At 39.5% G+C, this 23,363-nt stretch overlaps 2 protein-coding genes across 5 annotated transcripts in view; both read left to right on the forward strand.

Moving 5' to 3' along the window:
• Positions 1-16,682, forward strand: part of tacc1 (transforming, acidic coiled-coil containing protein 1) — a 30,542-nt gene extending 13,860 nt beyond the window's left edge. For 2 of the 4 annotated variants that reach the window (XM_086088100.1, XM_086088099.1), the window contains exons 2-14: positions 4,505-4,611; positions 6,878-8,330; positions 8,797-8,832; positions 9,526-9,583; positions 10,025-10,214; positions 10,383-10,435; positions 11,464-11,577; positions 11,663-11,739; positions 11,809-11,852; positions 11,990-12,153; positions 12,231-12,337; positions 14,711-14,831; positions 15,260-16,682. In XM_086088100.1, the coding sequence (XP_085944226.1) occupies positions 4,505-4,611; positions 6,878-8,330; positions 8,797-8,832; positions 9,526-9,583; positions 10,025-10,214; positions 10,383-10,435; positions 11,464-11,577; positions 11,663-11,739; positions 11,809-11,852; positions 11,990-12,153; positions 12,231-12,337; positions 14,711-14,831; positions 15,260-15,325 (2,590 nt within the window). In that variant the 3' untranslated portion in view covers positions 15,326-16,682. Of the gene's footprint in view, positions 1-1,478; positions 1,994-4,504; positions 4,612-6,877; positions 8,331-8,796; positions 8,833-9,525; positions 9,584-10,024; positions 10,215-10,382; positions 10,436-11,463; positions 11,578-11,662; positions 11,740-11,808; positions 11,853-11,989; positions 12,154-12,230; positions 12,338-14,710; positions 14,832-15,259 lie in introns of those variants that run through there. The other 2 variants (XM_086088097.1, XM_086088098.1) reach the window with 2 other exon arrangements.
• Positions 16,683-18,413: 1,731 nt separating this feature from the next.
• LOC147166767 (lysyl oxidase homolog 2A-like) overlaps positions 18,414-23,363 on the forward strand; it is a 29,761-nt gene continuing 24,811 nt past the window's right edge. The window contains exons 1-2 of the mRNA XM_086088158.1: positions 18,414-18,558; positions 22,452-22,750. Of these exons, the coding sequence (XP_085944284.1) occupies positions 22,459-22,750 (292 nt within the window). The 5' untranslated portion in view covers positions 18,414-18,558; positions 22,452-22,458. The remainder of the gene's footprint in view (positions 18,559-22,451; positions 22,751-23,363) is intronic.

Genomic DNA, 23,363 nt, shown 5'->3' on the forward strand with positions numbered 1-23,363 from the left:
AAAAGACCAATTTCTTGAGTCAAAGTTGGGTCAAATTGACCCAAGTAGAGGATCGGTCCATTTTTTACCCATAGTTGGGTTATTTTATACCCAAATGTTTTTAGAGTGTACACTGAATATATCTTGAGACCAGTTTAGCGCTGGATATGAGGACATCGGGAACACATTGCGAAATCAAATAAGTAGCTAATTTAGCACAACTTTATTCACTAGATACCCCCGATGTTTGTGTGTGGTCTTAATAAATTACTTATTATTACAGTAAAATATCTGAGGCTGAACATAATGCTCACTGGGATGCCCATTTTGTTCAAATTTAGAAGACCCTTTTCACAGAAAATCATGAAAATTTGATTAATCCGTTATAGATTCAAATTGTTGCCATTATGTGTTTCCTCTACTAACTGTACAATGCTGTATGTAATATTTGAATATTTGTTAGTCATTTAAATGTAAAAAATAAGTTCATTTGTAATACGACCAAGTAAGACTAAAAATAAGATTATATTTTTCACCCAGAACAGAATATTAAAAGTTACAACATAACAAAAAGTGACATATTGTAATATCTGACAATGAGTGTTGGCCTGATTATTGGCAGTTGTGACATCAACACAGATGAAACAACAAAGGAACATTTCATCTTGAGTGTTGGCTCAAGTGTGTGTGCGTGTGGAGTGGCTGGGCCTGAGTTGTAGCCAATAGCTGCACTGGTATGAATGTGCGTTGTTACTGCTCATGGGAATAAAGCGACTGAAATTGATCCATGACTTGAGCACATAGAAGGTCATTACTCATTACTAAACTCTCTGGTACAACTTTAGTCCATGTAGCATATCATATATACCAACTATTTTGTTCTTCATATAAAGTAGTTTATCTTGAATAAGGCTCTTTAATATATTCAGTCTTTCAACGTGGAAGTCAAGCCAAAATTTGCCTTTACATGTTGTATGGGCCCCTACTAGTCTAAAGATGGTATTCATTCTGATTAATATTGTGTTTGTGGAATGAGTAAAGCAGGAAAAATTAGGGCGTCCATTTTGCCACTTGCTGTCAACTGAAAATTATATTACATGTGTTGAGGGCTCAGGTAGCAACCAATTACGACTCAGCTTTAGAAAACAGGTGAGCTGTACGTGATTAATCGTTACCTGAGTAACTGTGATGAATTTTGCAGTCGACAGCAAGTGGAAGGATAAAAGCAGGTGGAATTTGTTTGCTTTTTGTTCACATTCTTCAGAAAACAGCTGAGCCACGATGATGGTGGATGTATTGAGGTGATGCTAAAGTGGTTGCTCCAGTGTCACATGACAGCAAGCCAGTATAACTGTTAAACCGCTTGGGGGTTGCAAAAACTGTTTTTAGGTGCAGCCTCACATTCCTAACCAAGAGGAGCCCCTGCTTTAAAAGCTACTCCTCCTCCTCCCTCACTGTTTGTTTTCAGACACTCCCTCCTCCTGCTTCAGAGAGAAACAGCTAACTGATGGATTGTACCATTCTCCAACCACAGGGCAACACATGGAGCTCAGTAAAGAAAACCTGCATCAACGTCTGCGCTGAAAGCTTACAGCCTCCCCCGTCCGCGTTAAGAGTCAATGGAGCAGCCTGCTGTGCAAGCTGGAAGGGGAGAGACGGTGAGCAGTTAGAGAACCAGCTGATCAGAGAAGCATAGGCAGATTCAGGGAGTGGAGGTGAAGAGCTGTCTCGTTCGTTAGTAGAAATGGTTCCTTCCACCTGTGGCGACCCTTGTGGTCTTCCGAGGATGACGAGAGAACACATGGAAATGTAAAAACAAAAAGTATCACTGCCAAGGTGAACGAATCGACGCCCAGCATTGAGTCGACAGAAGAGGAGGAGAAATGTCTTGGTTGTCACCGGTTTCATGGGCCAAATGGACGTGGACGGCGGTGCGAGGAGGAGAGGAGGAGGGGAGCGAGGAGAGGGTACACCAAGCGGAGGATGATGATGAAGAGAGCTCTCAAGGCTGCAGGCAAGTGTTCTTTTGGACACTTGTGACAGTGCACATTGACACGTGTGCGTGTGTGCATGAACATGTGCTTACTTTCAGCAAAATTTGGGGAAAAGGGAATTCTTCCAAAAGACAAAAAGAGTTAAAGGCATCCTCACATGTTTCATGCAGAAGACGGCACGTTTGTTTGATTGTCGTGTTTTGCTGATACATTTCTGGCATGGCTGCGGTTTTAACACAATGTTTTCCTCTGTAGTCATTTGTGCGATAGAAGTAAGCAGTGTACACAGAGGTGTGATGCTTCAAACACAAACATGACTCGCGCTTTGGGCGTTTTGGCATTGATTAGGTCTATTATTCTATTTTACATGATATTTTTCAAAGAAGTAGGCGACTAATGTGGGAATGAGCATGACATCCTCATGTGTAGCAGTTCCTACAATGTGATGGTGATCTTATCAAATCTGTCAAGTTGATAAGGGCCAGTTTACCCTGTCAAGTCTATTAAAACGCACGTTTTGGAAATTAAATCATAGCGTTGAATGCGGTGTGACAGGAAGACAGAAGGTCAGCCTATTTCCTCTTTCTGTCTGTGCTGCATTTGCTTCCTGCCTCAATGAAGTCAAGTCATTTAGGTTGTTGTACACACAGCAATGTATTTTACATTCTTTCAAACATTGTCCTTTCAAGGGTGCAATGTTTTGTTATTGTGGTGATACTGCTTTTGCATCACTGAAAATTTGACAACTCAGGAACATAAACAGTATCTCCAGTTTTGGACTTTGAAAAAGGTGCCAAGTGTTGACCTAGGAGTCCAATAATTAGCCATAAGGGCTAGATTAGGCAGGGCTGATGATTGCCGTTTGTGACATTGGCAAAGATGAAAGAGCAAATTAACTTTTAATTTTGTCTCTCTATCATTGTACAAAGTAGACCATTAGTACTTAACCTGGGTTCAATAGAACCCCAGGGGTTTGGTGAGTCAGTCTCAGTGGTTTGGCGGAGGTCAAGACACACACCCGACTCAAATAACTGATTTGTTATGATTTTTTTTCCCTGAAAGCTCTGTATTATTCATTCAGCAGCCTTCCCGAGTCAATATGTTATCATCATCACTCTTTTTGTTTGCGTGTGTGCCTGCGTGCATGCATGCGAATTTGTGATTTTTAATTAACCTGAAACCTGTTACAAATCCAAGACCCTTCACCTTAACCGGATACTTCAGAGTCCCTCCAGAATCGTAAAGTTGTCAGGAGACCAGAAGAAGGACCAAAGGAAGGAAAGATGAAGCAAAGTGAAATCCAACACCAACCAGACACCACCCTCCACCCACAGAGTTATAAATCGAGAATCTTTCACCAACCCCAGATACATCTGAATTCCAACAGGATTAGGGAAACAAATATAATATTCCCTGCTTGGCCGTCATTGGCTGCAGGTGATCACGCTACATTGCTTGGCCTATCTGTGCTGCAAGGAATTTAGTGCGCTCAGTAGTCGACTTGTGGCCGTTGTGATGATACATCGTATGATGATACATCGTATGATTTCTTTATTATTGTAATCCCTTCATGCAAGTTGAGGTTTTTTTTTCTTAAGTGGTCGCACAAATATGTGCAATGTGAATTTGCACGTACAATGGAACGTCTGGTATTCCACAGGGTTCAAATCTGGGACCTTTGCTGTTTTCATTGTATCTGCTGCCTCTGGATTCCATCTTAAGTGCTCTATACTATAGAGTTGAGTGATGTCAGCGTCATAACTGCATGATTTGCAATGCCAAATTGAGCAATTCTAGTCTAGCACAGCTATCTATCTAGAATAGAACACAACACTTTCTGAATTCAAGGTGAAGAGACAGATTAGATGAAAAGGCTACTCTCCCTGTTCATTTTGTTCACCAGTAAATACCTATTTTTGAAATGTGGAGCGAAAAAAAACAATTTAATTTTCAATAAAGAAGGGGTCAGTGAATGCGCATAGGAAACTGTTGGGGTTCAGTTCGTCCAAAAAGGTTAAAAAGCACTATTGGAGGTGTATAACATTGAGACATAGACATTTATTAGTGCAGAATGTAACTATTCTAAACATGCTGATTAAGACTTTAGAACAAAGTTGCCCTGTAATAGTAAAGTTTAGTTCAAACAGTGGCAACCAGTCAAAAGTGACCACTAAAAAGTTTACTGTTTGCCAAAAAGCAGCAGCAGATTTTCAGATGTTGTGGGCAGTTGGTTTATATTTTTTGGCAGTTGGATATTGCTTTCTACGTCTTGTTTTTAAGATCGAGGAGTAAAGAAGATTGCAGCCATTTATTTATTTAAAGTTTCTGGTAAACAGGGGAATATGGTAGCTAAGCTTCCTTACTGTGGGCCTTACTAAGTATTCAGATGGAGAGAAAAAAAGAAAACGTGAGGGTTCATATTTACATTGTTGTTACATGCATTTCTCTCTGTCGTGATTGTTTTTATTTTTTGTCAGATTTGGAATTATTCTAATTTCCTTGTTTGTGTTTCTCTCGTCTGGCTACATCAGCTCTGACTCAGACGGTCATTTCGACACTCCCGAGGCAGCGACTCCTGTCCGTAGCCCACCGGTCATCCCAGGGGAGCTGGAGAGTGACAACGCTGACAACAAAACAGGTAAGGGAACGAACAGGCTGGGAGGCAACGCAAGAAGTACTCAAAATGAGTCAGTTTCGGGTTGGCAGTTACTGGAAATGTTCGACATCATATCATGTCATTATTTTTAACACACATGGAATTGAATAAGCTCCAACGCAGTGTGAGCCCATGCACATACATGGTAGATCAAGTTCTGTGTAATTGGATCCACATGCAGCCGGGCAGGGTCAGGAATGTACCTGCCTACTGCATTCCAGCTCCCATTAAGGATTTACCTTTTACCTGCCTTTCTTTTGACCCCCAAATTACCCTTTGCAGTAGCTTTTTGATGCATGTTTTTAAACAGTGTCTATGGATATTTAGGTGGGGTTGGCAGAAGTGTTGTCACTCTATGAAACGGCAAACGACAGAGCCTGTGTCAGAGTGTGGAAATAGCCTTTGCTCTGGAATTCAACAGGTTCAACAAAAGCTTTAGTTCACCCTGTTTTGTGTTGGTCACTGATGGGGGTCGGGAGGAGGGGATGGGGGGCTTACCGTCACAGAGTTTGCCTTTTTAAACAGCTGTATAAAGTACTTTGAAACAACACACTAATGTCTTATGTTCAGTGTATGCCAGGGCCTGTTGTTTTTAAAGAGGAATCCAGTCAAACAGCATTTCTTCATAGAGTACATTGCAAAGCTCTGACAGTGAGGAGAGTCTAGTAGAGAATGTCCTTAATGATTCAACACCCTCCTACTCCCCTCCCTCATCACGCGTGTTTGTATATGCAATTAGCCGACAAGAGCTAAAGCTAAGAAGCCTTTGCCATGTCAGTGACTGTAATTGTCTGCAGCCACCCAAAGCTTCCATTACTCCATCCCTGTAGGTCCAAACATTTAAACTGTTTATACAGTTACAAAACTGAAATCTATTATAATCTATCATAGAAAGTTGACTTTAAAAAATTATAAACCAAAAATATGTTTTTCTTAATTTTTACTCAATATTTTTAGTTGCTTAGTTTATACATCTTTTAAATAGCTATGCTAATAAAAAATAAGTAAAAATCATTAAAAAAACAAACATATATATATTAAAAACGCTCTGTTTTGATTGAATTAATGAAATTGGCAATGTAATGATTAATCATTAATTACAGTAATTTCTGGACTACAAGCCGCTACTTTTTTCACTTGCATATGACCCTCCGTCTTATCCAACAGATCACAATGGGGCGAACTATAAAGGAAGCGCAAGAGCGTCAGGCAGAGCAAAACAAACCAATTGAGCCCAACTACAGTAGGAGAGACAGAACGAGAGTGAGACAATTTGCGCCCTCATTATGGAAAAGAACGTAGCGGGAACCCGGTGCGGTAACATTAAAAACACCTGCGGCTTACAGTCAGGTGCGGCTTATATGTGTAGTATTCCCCAAATTTAGCTAGCGCGGCTTATAGCCAGGTGCGCCTTGTAGTCCAGAAATTACTGTAAAAATATTGTGGTTGTAGTTAGCAGTGGTATATAATATTAAACTGTATCACGCTGTTTCAATATTGTTCCCCATAAACATATTGGTAAATCAATACCTTTTTGAAAAATATTATGTGTATGTATCAATGGAAAACCTGACTTTTCCCCCTAAAAAGTCTTGTATTTTATATCATAAGCTGGTGAATAGAAGTAGAAGAAACCCAGCAGGCTGTTGTCTCCTAGCAACATAATATTACACGCGGCCACCATGACAGGCACACTAAAATATGTTGATGTGCATCTTTGGAGTTAAAGGCTTCATAAAACGGTTGCCCGCTCTCTGTTGTTATTTGCAACATAATATATGGTGTTTTTTTATTAATTATCACCTAGTGCATTTGATTCAAATGTCACAGACCCCATCTCATTGCAAGGCATTACCATAGCAACAGCTGCAACTGGAACAGTCGTCAGCCTGGTAACTTGTTCTCAGAGAACCAATCAGATATCATGTACATCTGAGGTCTGATCTGATTGGACAAACTAGCATGTGCAGGCGTTGTTCACATAACTATGTTTTGAATATCATCGCCTTCTTAAAATAATGGGCAAAGTGATATTTTTTCAGAAAACACAATAAAACAGAAGCAAATTCTGAATATATTGTAATTATTAATAATTTCATTTCAGGGTAAGACTGAATAATCAGTTTAACTCAGGATGTAGCCGATTTGAACAGAGGTGGCCAAAATCTTCAGAAAATATTCATTTGTCAAAATATGACTTAGGCCATTATATTAACAAGGTGACAATATATCATTTGTTCTTCTTCAGATGCGGATCAAGATGAGCACCTGATAGTTACAGCTCCAATCGGGGATCACAATAATTTGCTCTTCCACAACATGGGTCAGGATGAACCAGCCGTCCCCCTGCAAGACCCTCTGGAAATGAACATCAAGCACCTAGAAGCACAACAAAATGGTTGCCTGTCAAAGTCGATAGACAATGAACCTGTTCCTGATTCATTCCCAGTGACATTGATGCCGGAAATGGTCAAAAGCAAAGTTCCATTGCCTGAACCCCAACAAGAAGTGAAAGTGGTTCCTGAAGTGATGAAATGCAAACTTCCTCCACCAGAACCCCCCCGAGAAGAAATATTGCTAAGTGAAGTGATGAAATGCAAACTTCCACCACCAGAACTACCCCAGGAAGGGACACTGGTTCCTGAAGTGGTGAAATGTAAAGTCACATCACCAGAACCCTCCCAAGACACAATTCCCATCTTGGTTAATGAACCATATTTAGATCTTGCTCCATCTTCATCTCCTCTTCCTACAACAAACTCAATCCAAAGTATTGAAGCTGTCCCAAGCCCTGCTCTGGCACAACCAGAGGAGGAGCCTCCTGTTGATTCAGTCACCAAAAAATCAGAATCTAGCTCAAAAAATAAAACCCATAAATCTAAGCCTCCATTCTTGTCAATAAAGCAGACACCGAAGGAGGATACACAATCAAACGAGGAACAGGAACTTCCTGTTCCCAAAGCTTCCTACAATTTTGATCCTGACCAGATATACGATAATTTCAACCCTTTCACTAGTGGTGGATCCAAAATCCAGAACTCTCCACCGCCATGCGGATCAATAACTTTCCCCAGACCTGAGCCACTCGGCTGCTCTCTGATTGAGGACAGCGTAGCAACACCAACAGAAGAATCTAAATCGGAGGCAAAGCCTGTGATGCTGGAGTTTGTACTGGATGAAGGGGCAGTCAACAAACCACCTCCAAAGAAATTAGGATGTAGAAAAACAAGCAGCAAACTCAAGAAGCAAGTAAAGCCCAAAGCGTCAGAGACTTCCTGCGAACCAGCACCAGAACCTGCGGTGTCAGAATCGGTTTCTGACCTAACATCAGTTTCCGAGAAAGCACCGGAGACTAATGTTCAAATTCCAGACACCGCAGTGCCTCTAAATCTGGATGATGTTCCCATCCCAAGTAAAGGAACATATAACTTTGATCCCAGTCAGTGGGATGACCTCAACTTCAATCCATTTGGGAGCAACAGCACTTTGAGCAATTCTCCAGTGCTCCCCAAAGGCTCCTACCCAGACAAGTTTGACGATTCTGCGGACCCTTTCAAGAGCTCCAGCACCTTGAGTAATGATGATTTGTCCACTTGTTCCACTCAGTCTGAAAAAAGAACAAAAGACGAAAGGAAACAGAAACCAGTGGGAGAGAAGAAAGTTCGGCAGATTCCCAAGAAAAGCAAAGAGAGGACGGCCAAGTAAGTGTGCTGCTTCATGACATGGAACCACTCTTCCTCTATAAATGTGCGGCATCCAACAGAATCACAACAAACCAGAATTTTCAATTTTAGCACTTCCGAGCTTCCCCTTTCAGGCTAAATGTATTGTTGACATCACCTTTTGAGGATTGTTGCATAGCAGATAACACTTTGAACACATGCCAAACACTTAGCGCTGCATTGTGGTCATTGGTGTGATTCCTCAGCCAGTTTATATTTAGGCTGTAGGAAAAGTTTGTTTGTAGCTGTGGTTGTTAGGAAACTTTGAGCTTTTGCACGCAGCATGTTTCGCTTCTGTTATTTACCATGTCAAGATAAACGCCTTCAGCCACTCACATTCTTTTTTTTTTTTCTCTATCCTGATTAAAATCATCCTTCATCGTTCTCTCTCTTCTGTCGCGCAACCCCTAAATCTCCACTTTTCATCTGCTACTGTCGGCCTCAGGACATCTGAACAAGCCAAGTTTCTCTGTTTTCTGTTGTAAGTACTTTCGCTATTAATGCACGTTTTCTTTTAAGTATGCTTGCGGCCTATTTTTAAAGGTGGAATCAACCCAAAAATGTGTTGTATGCACCCCCACTAGTCTAAACATGACATTATAATCAATATTGCATTTGTGTAATATTAATTAAGCAGCAAAGTCCATCTGTTTTTATCCATCACAGGGGGTGGCCATTTTGCCACTTGCGGTCAACTTAAAATGACATCACAGGTGCTCAGGGCTCGGATAAAAACCAAGTTTGGTCATGTGACATCCGTAAGCTGAGCAGTGAGCAACTGTGATGTAAATTTCTGTTAACAGCAAGTGACAAAATGGCCGCCCTCTGAGATGGATAAAAACGGGTGGATTTTGCAGCTTAATTCATATTCCACAAATGCAATATTAATCAGAATACTGTGTTTAGACTAGTCGGGCTGCATAGCACATGTTATTGTAAGGAAAGTTTTTGGGTTGACTTTCCTTTTAAATATCATCATCAGTGCTGCCAGTCAGTGACCAGCAAAGCATGTCAAGCAAGTTATCAACTAAATCACCATGTGCATGAAGTTGTTCAATTTGCCCCGTCTCAAAAGCATTTTAATGCTTAGAGTTCAATTTAAGTCTGAAAGAGCTGTACTTCGAGCATCAAAATATTCATGACCTTGTTTGCATTTACTGTTTTTGTCTCATAGGAATCCCTGTAAAGCTGACAAACATGACGAGAGCCAAACTCAGGACATGTGCAAGCAGGTAATTTGATCATTTGTGAGTGTGCGTGTGGGCCTCAGCTGAAGTGTTTCAACATTAGCAATGTTCACTATTTAGCAGCTGTTCAAACTTATCTCTCTTGTATCAGCAGATGTCCTAATTTAATGTTGCCATTATTTCAATCAAGCCAAGCAATGTGGTTGTAAAGTAAACTCTATGCATCAACTTTATGGAAGGTGTTTGGACTGAAAATGGAAGGCAACATATAGTATAGTACTGCTCACAATGTTGATAAAACCGTTAATTTGCTTTTCCCAGGTTTCAGAGTCCTGTACAGTTTTTATTTTCAGAATGCCAGCTAAGATATGCTCCAACTTCATAACCTTAATGAGGACAAGCACTAACAAAAATTGATTAATTGATTGGATTACGTCTGTATAATGAGCTCATTTAAATGATCATAATTGTCTTCACTGTGCCCAGGAGGAGAATGAGGTGGTGGTTCACTCCCCAGAGATCTCGCAGAGAGTTCACCATGCCACTGACGAGGAGAAGCTGGCATCTACGGTCATTATGGGGCAGACAACCCAAAATGAGTACCAGCAGAAAGGAGAATCAGAATTTCGTAAAACTTTTGGCAAAAAGCAGGTTGATGATGTAGCTGTCACAGATGGTATGTTTACAGCCCCCCCCCCCCCCATTCTTCTAATGCCTTTCCCCATAATTTACAAAAAAGAGCACTTAAAAAATATATTTTTAGAATATGAATTCTAAAGTTGTCAAAGTACAGTATTTGGCGCCATTTGTTTTGCTCTGTTTACAGTTATGTTTCCATTCATAGCTCCTGAGACAGTGGAAGATGAAAAGGATACATCTATTATGAAGGATGACACAGTAAGTAAACTATATTTATCGTTTTGACATGTTTTTCCTTCTTATTTATCTTTAATAGACTTACAGAGAGATATTTCACTCTTTTTAATGCTGGTAGCAACCAGCTACTTACGCTTTCAGTGTTTGTCTAAGATCAAATTTGAAAATATTTGAATATGCCAATAACTGCAAATTTGAATATGCAAATGTATCACAAAAAGTCTTGGGGCATTGATCTGTAATATGAACATAAACTTGAATCTTGTTAACCAGCCCACCACTCTAACCTTCCAAGCGCTTTTCTTTAAAAAATAAATAAATATTTATACTATCCTTATTATTATTTTACTAAACTGGTTTTAATCAATTTCGGGGATCTCATGACATCACGTCTATTTATTTATTTTTAAGTCAAAAATGGCACTCAACCAGTCAGTCTGGGCGGAGCTAAGTAAAGTGATTGACGGAAGTGATCGAAACGGCCATTTTGACGTACATCCTGGGTGAACAGAGAGTCGTTGAGCCACAGAAGCACATCCAGTGTGTTCAGGGGCCATAAAAATAGGGGAGTCGACGTTGGTATGAGTGTCTAGAAAATTGGGTTCAAAAGTTGTGGTGAAAACAAGTCCTCCACATAGAAATTAGTTGGATGGGTGCAGTACCACATGTCCTCACTCCCTGGATGATTGAGTTTAGTACTGTATTTGGATTTTGGTCAGGTTTTAATTTTTAATGTCCAATAAAGTGTTAACAAAAAGCGTGTCATCATAAGACGTTGCATCTTTAAAGCCGCGGATTACATAGTTTAACAGACAATAAAATAAAAAAGGTGCTTATAGGTTGAGAATCCATGTGGGTGGAGTCAAACGTTAAGGTCCATCCCACGTTGAACCATGCCTCAAACGACGGACTGCTGCCGGGGTTTACCCACTATTTATGACAGTGTACCAAGGTTCCAATAAGGGAAGCTCTAATGAAATGTTAACAGTCTTTTCAATGAGTTTGACTTAGAATGAAGAACCGTAAAAGTCATGCTCTCTGTTTTCCAGTATGAGAATCTAACAACGTGCAGCAGTGATACAGATGCAGCGGTCCCGTCCCAAGACAAAATTGCACTGACTGAGATTGACAAGGCTGCAGTGCTGACCCTCATTAGAGAGGAGGTGCGTCACTCTCATATGAATCAGAATCAATCGACTCATAATCAGAATCATCACACATATTCACGCCCTTTGTTACTGCCATCAGATAATCACAAAAGAGATTGAGGCCAATGAGTGGAAGACAAAGTATGAGGAGAGCAGAGCTGAGGTTTTAGAGATGAGGTATGAAGCATAAATCCATGCGAAGATTGAAAAATGACTTACAATGTCCCCGTCTTCTTGTGTGGACAGGAAAATTGTTGCGGAGTATGAGAAGACAGTTGCCCAGATGATTGGTGAGTCGCTGCCACGCTATGTGGTTGCTTATTTATATTTATTTTGCAAGCGCGGCAGGCACAGTAAGAGTGCCCCACTTCTCTGTGATGTCACCCTTGTCGTCAGCTAATCAACAACATCATCATCTTTGTAATAGAGGATGAACAGGAGCAGAAAACGCTGTCCTCTAGTAAGTCGGTCAAACAGCTGACGATGGAGAGGGACCAGGCCCTGGCCGACCTCAGTTCTGTGGAGCGCTCCTTCGCTGACCTCTTCAGGAGGTATGAAAACATGAAGGGGGTCCTGGAGGGCTTCAAGAAGGTCAGTCGTGCTTTTAAAGTCACCATATGTTGACAAGTGCACCTTTGACACCATGTCCACTCTGCATGTGCACCCAGAACGAGGAAGTGCTGAAGAAATGCGCACAGGACTACCTGACACGCATCAAGCAGGAGGAGCAGCGTTACCAAACGCTCAAAGTGCACGCGGAGGAGAAACTGGATAGGTGAGATTCATGTTTCATTTTGTCGTCACTTATTTGTGTTACCTGCCGGATCAAAATAGTTTTCAAAAATGTTAGCTTTGATTTCATTTTGACTTTTATTTTTTAATTCTGTTTTACAGTAATTTCTAGACTATAAGCCGCTACTTTTTTCCACTTTCATTCAACCCTGCAGCTAATACAAAGGTGCGGCTTATCCATTAGATCACAAAGGGGTGCACTATAAAGGAAGCGCAAGTGCGTCAGGCAGAGCAAAACAAACCAAGTGAGCCCAAATACAGTAGGAGAGACAGAACGAGAGCGAGACAATTTGCGCCCTCATTATGGAAAAGAAAGTAGCGGGAACCACCAGTGCGGTAACATTAAAACACCTGCGGCTTACAGTCGGGTGCGGCTTGCATGTGTAACATACTCGAGTTTTCCCCAAATTTAGCTAGCACGGCTTATAGTCAGGTGCGCCTTTATAGTAAATAAAAAACACAAAAACAAAACACGACAGCAAATTAAAAAAATCACAAAAACAAAAGGCAATCGCAAACACAAAAACGTAATCACAAACACAAATAAAAAAAACACCAAAAACGTAACAAAAAAGTAATCGCAAACACAAATCAAAAAACACAAAAATGAAAACAACCAAAAGTTCATCGCAAGCACAAATCAAAAAACAAAATACAAACACGAAAACAAAAAGTAATTGCAAACACAAATAAAAAACACAAAATGTGGAGAAAAAAATTGCAAGCAAACACACACAAAAAAAAACACGAACATAAAAAGGTAAGCGCGCAAACACAAAACCCCAAAACAGGAAGTGGTGATTAGGTTGGGTGGAGGTACGGAGGGGATCTGAGGAATGTGATTGGACGAAAGTACCTCCCTAACAGCACAGTTTACATGTGCTTAAAATACTTAGAAATAATAGATATTGCAGTTTTATAGTAGCGTTAGCTATTTAATTTAATGAGATAGTTGGAGAGAAAACGAACGCCTTCTGGCACAAATGTGCTGGAAATCCTAACATGGTATGGCATTTATAGATTAACTAAACAGTGGAAGTTCAGTGTAATCGTAAAACATCCGGTTTTCCAACCATTGTATGTTTTGCGAGTGGGTTCGAGCCTCGCTTTTGGCAAATTCCTTTCTGGCACTGAATGCTTTATTATTTTTTTATGTAATAATAGTACAATAAGTAATTTGTAAAACTAAGTGTTGTTTTAAAATTGTGGGCAAGGTAAATAAAAAGAGAACATTTGGTTGCCAAAAGTGAGGCTCGAACCCACTCGCAAAAACTACATTGGTCAGAAAGCTGTATGCTTTACCACTACACTGATCTCTTTCGCTCCAACTAGCTCACTAAATTAAACAGCTAACGCTACTATAAAACTGAAATATCTATTATTTCTAAATTATTTAAGCACATGTGAATTGTGCTTAACTGTGCTGTTAGTAGGCGGTACTTTTGTCCAATCACATTCCTTGGATCACCCCTGCCCTCCCCCCCACGTAATCACCACTTCCGTTAGCGAAATGTTGTGTTTCATCATTTGTTAAAGTGTTTTGGGGCTTTGTGTTTGCGCGCTTACCTTTTTGTGTTTGTGGGTTTTTTTTTTGTTTGCGATTACTTTTTGTTTTTTTGTTTCATATTTTGTGTTTGTGTTTTTTGATTTGTTTGCGATTACGTTTCGTATTTTGTGTGTGTGGGGGGGGGGGGGGAGGGGTAATTTGTGTTTGCGATTGAGTTTTTGTGTTTGCAATCACCTTTTTATTTTTTATTTACAGTCGTGTTTCATTTTTGTGTTTTTTTTTATTCGGTTTGGGTTTTTTGGTTTGCAGTTGTGTTCACTTTTTTGTTTTTGCGTTTCCCACTTCACAGTAGTTTTTAGAGCAGGTTTGTTTATATTTTTTGTTTGTATTTATTCTTTCTAAAATGATTTGTTTTTGATTAGTTTTAATATTAGTTTTAGTTTTTTTAGACTTAAGATGCAGCTTCAGTTGGGTTTTGATTTTTAATTATTATTTTTATATCATGATTTTTTTTTTTTCTTCAGTTTTAGTTTTTGTTAACTATCATAACCTTGGTTCCATCTACATTTAAGTCAAAATGTTACACTATAGTCACACTGTTTTAAGAACTACCTTTAGGGTGGCATTTCTGAGGCAACAAACCAGATCTGATAACTCAAATTTGAATCAAAATTGATGCATTGATATCAACACACGTATTTTCAAACCGAGTTCTGCCTAATCAGCAATTGGTAGTAATAACAGAACTATTTTGCTGCACTAGGCTGATCCTTTAAAGTAATTTGCTTAAATTTGGTCTTTTTCATGTGCTACTATGCAAATCTTTCCTTCTCGTACCTGCTGTGACAGGGCCAATGAGGAGATAGCGCAGGTGCGTTCCAAGGCCAACGCGGAGGGGATCGCACTAAGCGCCAGCCTGAGGAAGGAACAGATGAAGGTGGACTCGCTTGAAAGGGCCGTCTTTCAGAAGGTACGGCACAGTAAATGTTTGGCTGCTGACTAATATTTAAAAAATAAATTTTTAATGGGTCAGGAAACTTATTTTCTGAATGCTGTGAACTTTTTGTTTCCATGACAGTTAAAAAAATAATAATTATAATTAGCGATGCTCCAGTTACTTTACAATTTGATGTTGTATATTTATGACCAATAAATGTTTTTCAAATATTTACTAATGATGTAATTATTATGATATATAATAATTATGACTTTATTATTGTGTTAGGCTAGATTAAAAAGATTAAACTTGATATAAATCATACCAACATATTTACATTTAAACTACAAAAAAAAACAATTTATTTAACACAAGGGGGCAGCATTTAATACAATAAACAGCACAGTATTTAGGTGAAAAGCGTTTGCCTATTACAAGTAAAAATGTTCTTGTCTCCACAGAATCAAGAGATTGAGGAGCTCACAAAGATCTGCGATGAGCTGATTGCTAAATTGGGAACAGAATAAGACGTCATGTTCTCTTTCAAGAGAGCACACAAAGCATTGTATGTGCACATCAACATACTTCAAGTATCTGCAGTGGATATTGTACATGTTTGCATACCTCATACTAAATATTGAACTCAAGCAGTTTTCAAGCACAAAAGTGAGGCATAGTTTGACAATATGGAAGACTTTTGGGTATTTTAGTCAACATTTATTGACTATTGTGTGACTATTGGAAATTGAGTAATGTTAGTGTGTGCCTGATTTGAACTGGGTTTATAGAGTTCCTTGCTGAGTTTTCATCCATAAGGTGACAAATTGGAATGTGTTAAAAAAAAATAACACACGCTTTTATTGCATTCCTCCCCTGCCCAAGAACTCCCGGTGCATATCATAGAAATTTCTGTAATTTATTTAAAAAGTTGAAACCTATCGATTAACGATGCAGACTTAAATATTTCATGATTATTTTTTTTTTTATCATGTTAAACGCTGAGAGCAAAAAAACTGAATTCATGATCAGAATATTCAAGAAATCAGAATATTACATCAAAAGCACTTGGATAATAAATGTTATTGAATACAGAAATTAGGTATTAATTTGAATTACAAAAAAAATCTGTATTTATTGAATGCAAATATGCGTTTTACGTTTTTATTTGAATTACAGGTTTTTTTCTAAAATATTCAAATTCATTTATGTTGCTTTTTTTATTGATACATCAAGTCCTTTGATGTACTGCAGAGTTTGCATATAGTGACATCATGAGATTTATGCTACCGACATTTGTGGGATCAATTAAAATGAGCACCTGAGAGATTTGAATCATGCAGCCTTTTCCACATTAGTATGGAAGTACAACCATCATTTTCCTAACCATGTGCCATGTTTCGGAAGATTTTGTCACAACCATGTTTTCCACATTTGATCTATCCAAACAAGGTGTGCCTTTATCGTGTCTATTTTGTAAATAGAGAAAAGGGTGTTTCTGTAAGTTCCTCATACAGTCGTCTTTTGTGGCCAAAGTGAACGTCTCGCACGTCCATCCCATTATGTGATTGCACACAATGTGAATTTGCAGTTCGAGCATGTTCCGGCATTGATGGCATTCTCAGGTCTGATTGAACCCGAGGGAAGATGCAACGTGACGGATGTTCTGCTCCTCCATGGAAGATTCCTTTCAGCACAATCGATTGCCAAAATTTTGACAAATGATGTTCTGTTGCGGTGGAGTTTGATTTGTTTTGACCATGAAAATCCAGCATGTACATTTTATACTTCATGAAAAAACGTCATATTTGTATATGTAATTAGTACTACTGTATACTCAAATTGTATGGTATATTTTGTGCATTCCAAAATAAAAAGTTAATGTTTGCTGTTTTACTTCCAGCTAATTGCTGTACAAACTCAAAACTGCCAAACATGCCATCACTGCTTCTCTGTTCCTACAGACACTAAAATTTGCTGAAGGTAAAAATGCCACTCGTATTTTATTTTTTTGTCAGCATACTACAACTACAACTTTGAATTTAAAAGCATCACAATAAGGTTAGGTAGTCAGTGACCTCTGGAAGGTTAAAGTTATGTGTTTAGTCTTGCAGTTCTGTTGCAACTTGACTGCAAAGATAAGCTGAGCCCTCTGAACTTTTAAATATTGATGACAATCGTTAGAAACAAATATGCAATTAACTCTTCAAACTTGTATGCAGGTAACCATCAATGGAATGACTTTTTGATCAACATTAGACATGTTGATTGATAATGTTTTCAGCAATAACTGTCCTATCGGCACGCATTTCAATAAATTGGCCTAATATGAGCATTTTTCTTCTCTTCCAATCAATGTCAGCAAAGGCTCATGGGTCAGATCAGATGTTTTTAAAAGATTGTCCTGAAAGATTATTGTGTGGTGTAGGGTGTTAAGAGTGATTTTTCCTCCCATTCTGCACAGAAAACGGCCAGGGCCAACAATGGTAAATGTTGACCCTCTTCAATATTTTCAAATAAATGTCAGCTGTACTGTATGTGTGTTGCCCACTGACCTAAATGCTGACTTTCCAAATTCTGCAGTTAAAAAAAAAAACTGTTGAATTGTTGGAGCCATCAAGTACCCAATAGAATAGGCAAGTTAAATTTGTAATGCATGTTATTTAATGTTTTGACCTGTGCTCAAACTTGCAGAACTGACGTCGTGCTTGTCAGTTTGTATGCACATTCTCACCGCTAGATGGTGTCTTGAAGTGAGGGGACTTTTACTCAACATATAAATGCATTACATATACAATACATTGCACTACAAAATACGACCTCATTTATGCAAGTAAGGATTGTCTATATAATTGTATTTTTATTTCCATTAATTGTGAATAGAGTAAAAATATGATTGGGAAGTTAAATAAATTAATACATTATTTTTAACAACATCTTATGGGAGCTGCGAATAATATATATATTGTATGTATAAGTTAGAGAAATTCTCATATTTAGGCAAACGGCACACGTTGAAACTCCAAATTTCTCAGAAGTTGAGTGCAGTTCAGTTTTTAAATCAATTTACATTAGAAATAATCATATTGAGTGCAATACACCATCCATGTTGGCAAGCTGGAAGGCTGAAACTGATATTCAAACTTCATTTTTCAGAACAGTGTAGTCCATAGTACAATACTACAAATATGGGCATTAAAAATGTGACTCACTTGAAGCTTGAAGGGGGGAAAAAATCTTACAAGTGACACAAAAGCACAGCATCCCTTAATTTTGTGTCTTGTCTCATTCTTGAGGGGACATTTTGGGATGCGGTCTGCTTGCGGCTACTCTAACTTCAACAAACTTTGCAAACCCACAGTCTCCATATTTTGAACAAAATAACATAACAGAACATTAAATTCCGAAAATTAGAAACACTAAAACACAAGCCATGCATTTACACGGAGAATGGAATGTAAAGTACAGTATATGTTTCCTATGATGTATGCAGGTTCATGTTATGGTGTGTTTGTCTAACCCCGGTGGTGCTTGGGCCGGTGGCGGGGGTGAGGGGCGGGGTCAGGATGCTGAGGCCGCCGCTGATTGGCTGCTGTGTGCGTGAGGAGTGGGACGGGAGCTAGCTGCCAGCTGTGAGGGGAGCTGCGAGAAGGGCCAGCGAAAGTACAAAAAGGAACAAAAACGCAATGCCTGACACCTCAAACTCTCACTCAGGTTGAGCACGTCAAGTCTAACTTTTGGAAAGGACCCTTCGTCTGCAAAAGTAAGTTTTATCTTTCTTTCTTGTTGTTTAGAGGTCAATTTGTATGTCTCACGTACTATAACATTTTCAACTTCACAACTTTTCTACTTCACTAAGTTTGAATAATAAGGGTTTTTTTTCTCGTTCTAACACCATCACATTTAGTGGACATAATTTATTACAATTAGTAGCTCATGAGACTTAAATTTGTAGTGACACCTGATGAAAGTGGACTCCTTGCTGTCCACAGAGGTTACTTATTGATTACCCTTTAATGGACAACACCCTGCACTTCCTCATTTTAGTCACAGGCAGAAATCACACTTCACTGTTGTTATAGAACAGGTTTACTATATTCTTTACACATGTATTCACTGTACCTCACATTCATTACTGTCATCCACAGTGGCCATTTTAGGAATGGAGTAATTTTCTATGACATTGCTTAGAACAGTGGTTCTGATGGAGGTCTTGAACCCATCAGCTTCCTATGTGCATCTATTGAGCCAAGCCAACAAATATGCCAAGCGGTGTAGCGTGATCACATGCAGCCAATGATACCCGGGTGGGGCATTTCATTATCAACCATTTGACCGGGTGTGTGTCTTGACCTCCCCCAGAGACTGACTCACCAAGCCACTGTGGTCCGATTGATTCCAGGTTAAGAACCACTGGCTTAGAACTAACATTTGAATATACACAATCTTAGGTGCTCTCCAATGACTTCTAATACAAGAGCTGTAGGCTATGTAGTACAAATCTGTTTTGACATGGAAGTGTATCCAAAATGTTAGGCACATCTCTGTATGAAGCAGTGCAGTTCTACCTCATTATTATTTTTGTAAAAGTATACATTTTTCATACAGCTCATCATCTTAGATAGTGGGTGAGGAACCTCTTTCCTATAGGGGCCATTTCAGTGTTTATCGGTGTTGGCCCTGAAAATATGATGAGATAATAATAATGCATCGGATTTATATAGCGCTTTTCTATCTAATCAGATACTCAAAGACGCTTCACAGTGGTTTCATTATTCGTGCGCTCACACATTCACACAGTGGTAAGCTACTTAAGTAGCCACAGCTGCCTTGGGGTAGGCTGACGGAAGCGTGGCTGCCAGTGTGCGCCTACGGCCCCTCCGACTACCACCAAACATTCGCACCTTCCATACACCAGTTTGAGTAGCACTGGAGGCAATGTGTGTGAAGTGCCTTGCCCAAGGACACAATGACACATGACTTGGGGAGAGCGGGAATCGAACAGCCGACCTTCTGGTTACTGAACGACCATCTCTACACCCTGCGCCACGGCCGCCAGATGCACGCACAGTCCTTATATGGCCATGAGTAGCCGTCCTTTCTGAAGCAAGATGATGAAGCCAGAGAAAGTATCCCGCAGCCAAACGATTTTCTGAATGTCTTCTCCAGGATACTCTCTCATGCGTTCTCCCACTGCAGTTGGTCGCCAGTTGCTATGACGTCAACTCTAAAACTATCTCCTCCCCCTCGCTCATAAGTGACGTGGAGGTCTTCCTCTGCGCCTCCAACTTCTCCAAAGTCTCCCTTGCTTCACTTTCGTCCTGAAACATTCCTCCCCGAAGGCATCTGGGTGCCTCGTCTGACAATTGCATGGTTGGTCATGAAATATCGAGGCGGAGTAGACTCTCCCCTCAACCTCAGTGGTAGAACCTGCGGGCGTAGTTTGAGATAAATGACAGGGGCGGCACTTTTGCTGCATGAGCTAACATTTGCTCTTCATTAGGCTGTCAGTGAGAGCGATTGAGAAAGAGAGATTACTTATCTCAAATCATAACTTTCTCTCTCACCGAATAGGACATTTTGTACATTCTGTTTGGCAGTTACATCTCTCTCTCTCTTTTTTTTTTTTAAAATACATTGAGAGAAAAATCTGTTAGTGATTCTCATGGTGCTGTTGAGGCCAGAGGAGGAGGCCACTCATGGCCAAACATAACGGTTCTCTCCTTTAAAGTAAAGTTCCATACACCACAAATTGCTCTCTCCTCATCCCCGGTCCCCGCATCTGTTCCAGTCCTTTGAATATGGAAAAGCATTAATGTTCAAACAGCATCTAATCGAGCAGAACCACTGACGTTGTACAAAATGGCCTCAATAGTTGCACAAAATGTGAACAGAGGCTGAACTGCTGGCAAGCATGACATCAGTCAGACATCAGTGTGCAGGTTAGCGAGTATCAAAGATTGAGCAGTTGGTTTAGCTTTTGCTCTCTCACTTCTGATAAAAGCATATATTTACAACCTTTAAGTGTTTTTGATATAATTTACTGTAATTATGAGTTTTGTAATCATGTTGGCAGAGATTAATGATAAATTGTCATATTCCAACTAGGGATAGACGCCGATATTCAGCATTTTGACAAATAGTGTTATCGATCTTTTAGAAGAATCATACGGTCGATAATAGATCAATTTAAAACGGTGTTAACTTCAGGGAATTATTTATTTAAAATTTTAGTTAACGTTAAAAGAGATGCTGCTGACCCTGGGAACTCTCTACACTTTCTGTTATGAACTTGAACTAAGACACGTAAAAAAATATGTGTATTTTGAAATTGTGGAAAACCTTATTTACTTTAGAAAATAACAGGGCGCTATTTACTTGTTTAATTTATAAATAACTATTTAAGACATGTTGGGATGTCCCTGAACTTTTTGTTTGAATTTTAAAACAAAGATGTAAATTAACTAAGATATATATGAAGGGGGAAAAAAACTCCAATATTTTGCAAATTTTAAATGTGTTCACTCAACATATCATCACTGGCATTGGGCCAAAACCTTGTACCGCCAATATTGCGTCACTTTTCCGTTTCCTCAACCATTATCATCAAAGAGGGCAAGCCATTTTCAGCACTTGAGACTCTTCAATAATTTGTAAAAATTACACTCACACTGACCCAAAGTGTAGTTTTTTTTTTTTAAATATTACATTGACCAAATTGCGACTCATGAGGTTTCGGCCCGACGCAAACTCTATGCTTTAAATAATCATCATAAGATAATCAGTGAAAATGAATACCAGCTCCAAACATCAGTTATTGACTACTAATAATCGGTATCAGCTCTGGGGGGAAAAACCCAAAACATTGGTCTATCTCTAATTCCAACATATGTATAAATTCAGGTTGCATCATTATAGAAATGAGAACTGAGGCCCCCTTGTACCTTGTAAATTTATATTAAGTAAGTAAGTAAGTAAGTAAGTAAGTAAGTAAGTAAGTAAGTAAGTAAGTATTCAAAGCAGTAAGCCATGTCCTAATATGAGTAAGTAATGTAAGTATAAGTAATATAAGTGTCGTCAGGGGGAAAGGTGATGCAAGCATTATATTATTTTTTACTTTTTACAGTAGCTAACTTTGTTTTATACTAAGAATGTTGATAAAAAAATAGATAGTTGAGGTGGATCTGCGACATGAGCGACATAATCAAACTAGTAAACTGCGCTACGTCCTCACAATCTCCTTTCTGTGACAACTCTTCAGACAAAAATATGTAATTAACTTAGTAGTCGTTTGAAGCCCTGCATATTCATGGTCCGGCACTTGCCAATCTGGGGAGGGAGGAAAGGGTGTTGTTCTCCCTTGCTCACTGAAAAACTCAACTATTCGATGGGAAGGCCAAAGCCATATCTAATAATAAATGTGGCATCTTGGTGCCAATGAACTATGTACAAGTTAGTGAAAGAGCATTATTTACTAAGGCCATACCTTGTCCAATAGAAAATCATGCTTGGTGGCCATTTCCTGAAAATGGACGGAGGGATAAAAATAACAATGAATTGATGAACTGATTGTTGGTTCATTTACACAATACACCACAGTTATTCAAGGAAATGTCTATAAAATCTTCTTACGCTCAATTTCTTTTCTGCCATCAGCTGCATCATGCTGCACTTAACAATAAACTGTTCGGACCTCAGCCTCTTATTCACCATGCTCTGCACTTGGCTGCTGTGCAATGCCCAAAGCGAGTCCGGCACTCCGTCCATACAGCTACGTCTGGTTGGAGAGAAACGGAAGAAGCACGAGGGCCGCGTTGAAGTTCTCTACAACGGCGAGTGGGGGACTGTCTGCGATGATGACTTCTCCATCTACGCTGCCCAGGTGGTGTGCAGAGAGCTCGGCTTTGTGGACGCTGAGTCATGGTCACCCTCGGCCAAGTACGGCAGGGGACATGGTAAGGAAAATCCCTGATTCAATATTCTCACCATGTCCTGGGTTAGGGCTGCATATTTGATCTTCCACATGTCTCATCAGTGACGCAAAGGTCCGATTCATTGCACTGTTTTCCATATTAGAGAAGCCAAGGGAGACACAGCAATCAGCACTGCTGATGCATGCATGTGTCGTGTGCGCATGTGTTTTAGGGTGTGGGGGAATTCCTGTATTTGTGTAAAAAAAAAAACACTGATGACATTCCCACCTCTGGAGCAGCTTCTGCTGAATGTCAGTTGGCACCCGTGCTTAAATGTTTAAAATAACATTTGTGAAGTGATACACCTGATAGATGCCGTGCTGCATGCAAAATACTTTACATGATACTAAACAAGAGGAGGTCTTATTATAAACAATCACAGTTCTGTGTGACGCACTTGCTTACTCGTTGTCTCTGCTGCGGGGTAATTGCTTGTAATCTATCAAGCTTGTGTATAAAGATGGAGGCTAAATGCATTGATCTAAGTCACATGTTTGACAATTATGTTTAAAATGACTGTGCCTGCTAATTGTGATGTTTCCATTCGGACTCTTTACATTTTTAGTACCTCATTCAAATTGGTGACCTCCCTTCT

The sequence above is a fragment of the Leptonotus elevatus genome, chromosome 10, assembly GCF_054856555.1.
Source record: "Leptonotus elevatus isolate MCC_2025b chromosome 10, RoL_Lele_1.0, whole genome shotgun sequence".
Lineage (NCBI taxonomy): Eukaryota > Metazoa > Chordata > Actinopteri > Syngnathiformes > Syngnathidae > Leptonotus > Leptonotus elevatus.